Source organism: Trypanosoma equiperdum (assembly GCF_001457755.1).
Source record: "Trypanosoma equiperdum strain OVI genome assembly, contig: ctg_51, whole genome shotgun sequence".
Taxonomy (NCBI): Eukaryota; Euglenozoa; class Kinetoplastea; order Trypanosomatida; family Trypanosomatidae; genus Trypanosoma; species Trypanosoma equiperdum.
The window spans coordinates 1,653-4,745 of record NW_027124443.1 but is presented as its reverse complement, the minus strand read 5'-3'; the positions used below and the strand labels follow the sequence as shown (position 1 = coordinate 4,745).

The 3,093-nt window shown below is 46.4% G+C and overlaps 2 protein-coding genes across 2 annotated transcripts; both read right to left on the bottom strand.

Moving 5' to 3' along the window:
* Nucleotides 1–684: 684 nt before the first annotated feature.
* On the bottom strand, nt 685–1,443 carry TEOVI_000217100 (Trypanosomal VSG domain containing protein, putative; the record flags this gene model as incomplete). The annotated part of the gene is made up of 1 exon (XM_067225276.1): nt 685–1,443. One exon carries the CDS (start codon nt 1,441–1,443, stop codon nt 685–687), a length of 759 nt encoding a protein of 252 aa, XP_067081377.1.
* A 1,007-nt stretch (nt 1,444–2,450) lies between these two features.
* Nucleotides 2,451–2,807, bottom strand: TEOVI_000217000 (uncharacterized protein; the record flags this gene model as incomplete). The annotated part of the gene is made up of 1 exon (XM_067225275.1): nt 2,451–2,807. The coding sequence occupies one exon, from the start codon at nt 2,805–2,807 to the stop codon at nt 2,451–2,453; it is 357 nt and encodes a 118-aa protein (XP_067081376.1).
* Between the last annotated feature and the right edge of the window lie 286 nt (nt 2,808–3,093).

The window sequence follows — 3,093 nt, the reverse complement described above, 5'->3', positions numbered from 1 at the left end:
GGAAATAATTTATTCCTCAAATAGTTAATTACAGTATGCTGATCATCCTGTTTCAAACTTCCTTGCAATTCTAAAACCTCTTTGGAACGATAGAACCGCATTTATTTTTCTTCCAAAGTAAACTCTAACTCTCCGACATTCTTCCATACATCATCTCCTTGGGCGTTATTTTGGCCATCATCATTTTAATGTTTGTGTTTAAACTTATGCATATTTTATCTTCCTCATTTAATCATTATCATTATCATTATTATTATTATCAATTAATATTCGTATATACACACTCTCACAACACTTTTCTATCATATTCATTATCATCATCATTATCATTATTATTAATACAATTTTAACCATATTTAATATACACAAAATAATGGAAATAAAAAAATTAGAATATCACTCACTTTCTGTATGCTATCACCCAACAAATTTCAGTCATTTTCACAATCATACATGTCTTACTAAAATTTCAGATTGTCACATTTTGCAATGTTTTTACAGCGGTGTTAAAATATATCATATTTTAATAAATTTGGAGAATTCTCCCAAAACAGGAATTTTTATAAATTTTTATAAGTCTCATAAAATTGAGTAAAAATCCTTAAAATGATACCAAACTCGTAAGAGCAGCAGCAATAAGAACCAATTTATTATTTACAAGGAAAATGGATACGGAATTTTGGTTCAAATTTTTTCCTGTCCATCAATTAAATCAATCCATCCACAAACAGATTTCTTACCCTCCTTCGGTTTTCGTGGTGCCTTCGCACATTTTTCTGGGTCCGTATACTGTCCACAATTTGGGTCTTCTGTCCCTGCTGCTCCTGTAGCTTGCTCTCTTGTTGCTGCTGCTGTGTTGTCTTTTCCTGTTACGGCTTTCAGTGTGCAGTTTTTTTCTTCTTTTGCTTCTCCGCCTTGCCATTCACAGAGCGACTCTTTCTTTCTGCATTCTTCTGCTTTGGTTATTGCTTCGCATTTGGTTATACTTTGTATCTGCGTTGCCGCGACTGCTTTGTCGTTGGTTTTGCTATTGGATGCTGCTGCTATTAATGCTATGGCGGTTAGCGTCTTGTTTAAGCTGTTGAGTTGGTCTGCTTGCTGGTGGGCCTTTTCCGCTGCTTGGGCTGCTTTATCTAGCTCGTCAGCGGCTTCTAGCATCGTCTCCGCCCAGCCTATATTCGTTGGGTGGCCGTTCGTGGAGCCGTAATAGACGCAGGCACCACCGTTGCTGCTTGTGGAGTCGCCGTCGCAGCCGGCTGAGCCTGTCCCCTGTGCTGCCCCCAAGAGGTTGTGTAGAGCTTTATTTGTGCCTTGACCTTCGCCTGCCTTTGCTATTATTTGTGTTACTGCGGCGCGGATTGCGCTTGCCGTCGTGACCTTAGTTCTTGAGAGTTTTTGGCACGCTTGGAGTAGGGTTGCCCATTGGGCGGGTGCGTTGTTCATGGTATTCCAGTCGATGTTGGCTGCCGCCAGATTTGCTGGTTCGCACGCTTATGCCTGTGTTTGTTGTGCGTCTTTCCCGCAGATGCACAACAGGTCCGCAGCGAGTGATTCGCCTGCTATTAGCCCTTTGGCTGCGCTGTTTAATGCGTTTCCGCAGGCTGTTTTGCGGTTGTTTGTTCCGGCTGTTGGTGTGACTTTGCTGCTTCCGTCGGCGTCTGGTCCCCTTGCCTTGTTCAAAAGTTTTTGTGCCCCAGTCGTTGTTGCTTCGCTCCTGAGCTTGCTTAAGCTTTCTGCCGTTGCCAGAATCTGCTGAGTGATGGTCGCTATTGCTTGCTTGGTTCCCGGCGCCGACGCTGCCTCTGCTATAACCTTGTACTCCGTGTGTTCCTTGAGTTTTTTGTACTTGGCTGCCGCTTTTAAGCATATGTCTTTTTGCTTGTCTCTGCAGACTTTGTTCGCTTTCGTCGTTTCTTTGTTTATTGTTGTTTCCGGTGGTTCTTCTGTGTCAAGCTCACGTAGTGCTTCCGGGTTTTCCGTCGTAACGTTTAGCAGTGCTGCTAGGGCCTCTATGTCAGGCGCCTCCGCGGGCAAATCTGGCTGCTTCAGTGTGCCGGTGGCCAAATTTAAAGCGCTACACAGCAAGCTGAAGGTTGCACTATTGTCGCCGCGGTTAGGCGCTGCTGCTTCTGTCTGTGTTATCGTTAACAGTGCCGTCATCAGCACCGCTATAGCGCCGTGCTGCCGCCATTGGAATAAACCGTGCCGTTTGTCTCTGGTGTCTTTTTTATTGCTGGTACGCCGCGGCATTTTTTGCTTATGTTGGCTTCTTCTGTGCCTGCTAGAAAGTCGCACCTTCCTGTTGGCCTGTGTACAAGCGAATTTTTTGTTGCCGTTAGCTGTGGGAAGCCTGCCTCTTTTATGTTTTTACCGTCAAATTTGTTCTTAGTTGCTACCCGTACTGGTTCAAAGCTTGGGCACCCTAGGTCTGACGGTTTTGCTGTTTTTGTCTAGGCTGGTCCTGGACTGGTCTTTACGCATTGCCGATCGCTACCTGGCGCCGTCGAATTCTGCAGCCGCTCAGTTATCTCGGCTGTCCCTCCAGCGCCTAGGGCTGTTACCGCTGCGGCCGGCAGCGAATCCGGTTTCTTTGCGGGCAGTTTGGCTAAGGCGCTGTTGCTGCTGTCGTCCGGTGGTCGTCTGTACGCTTTGAACAAGATTGTCGAAACGGCGTTGGCGGCTGTTGCAGCTGAGAGCAGTAGTTCATTTTTGAGGTCGCTGGTTGCGTGCGCGGCTCTTTCAAGCTCGGGAAGCCGATTTAGTGCTACGGGCGCTGTGGCTTGGAGCGTCGACATTACGATGGACATCGTCGCGCGACCTGCGCCTGCCAGCGGTCCGGCTGTCCTTGTGTTGAGTTCATATCTCAGGTCAACTGTTAGCGGCCTTAACGCCAGATCTGGCGCTTGCTGTGCTGCCAAGGCTGTTGTTTAAGGCTTGCTTTGTACCTAAGTTGGTGTCAATTTTGATTTATCAACATTGTGGCTCGTTTGAGTGTCGGTGGGGGTTATGTTCCAGGGAAGGTCTTACTTTTGTCACGCCAGCGCTTATTTGGTTTGGGCAGTCTGTTCGGTTGGTTCGAACCTGTAAATTATA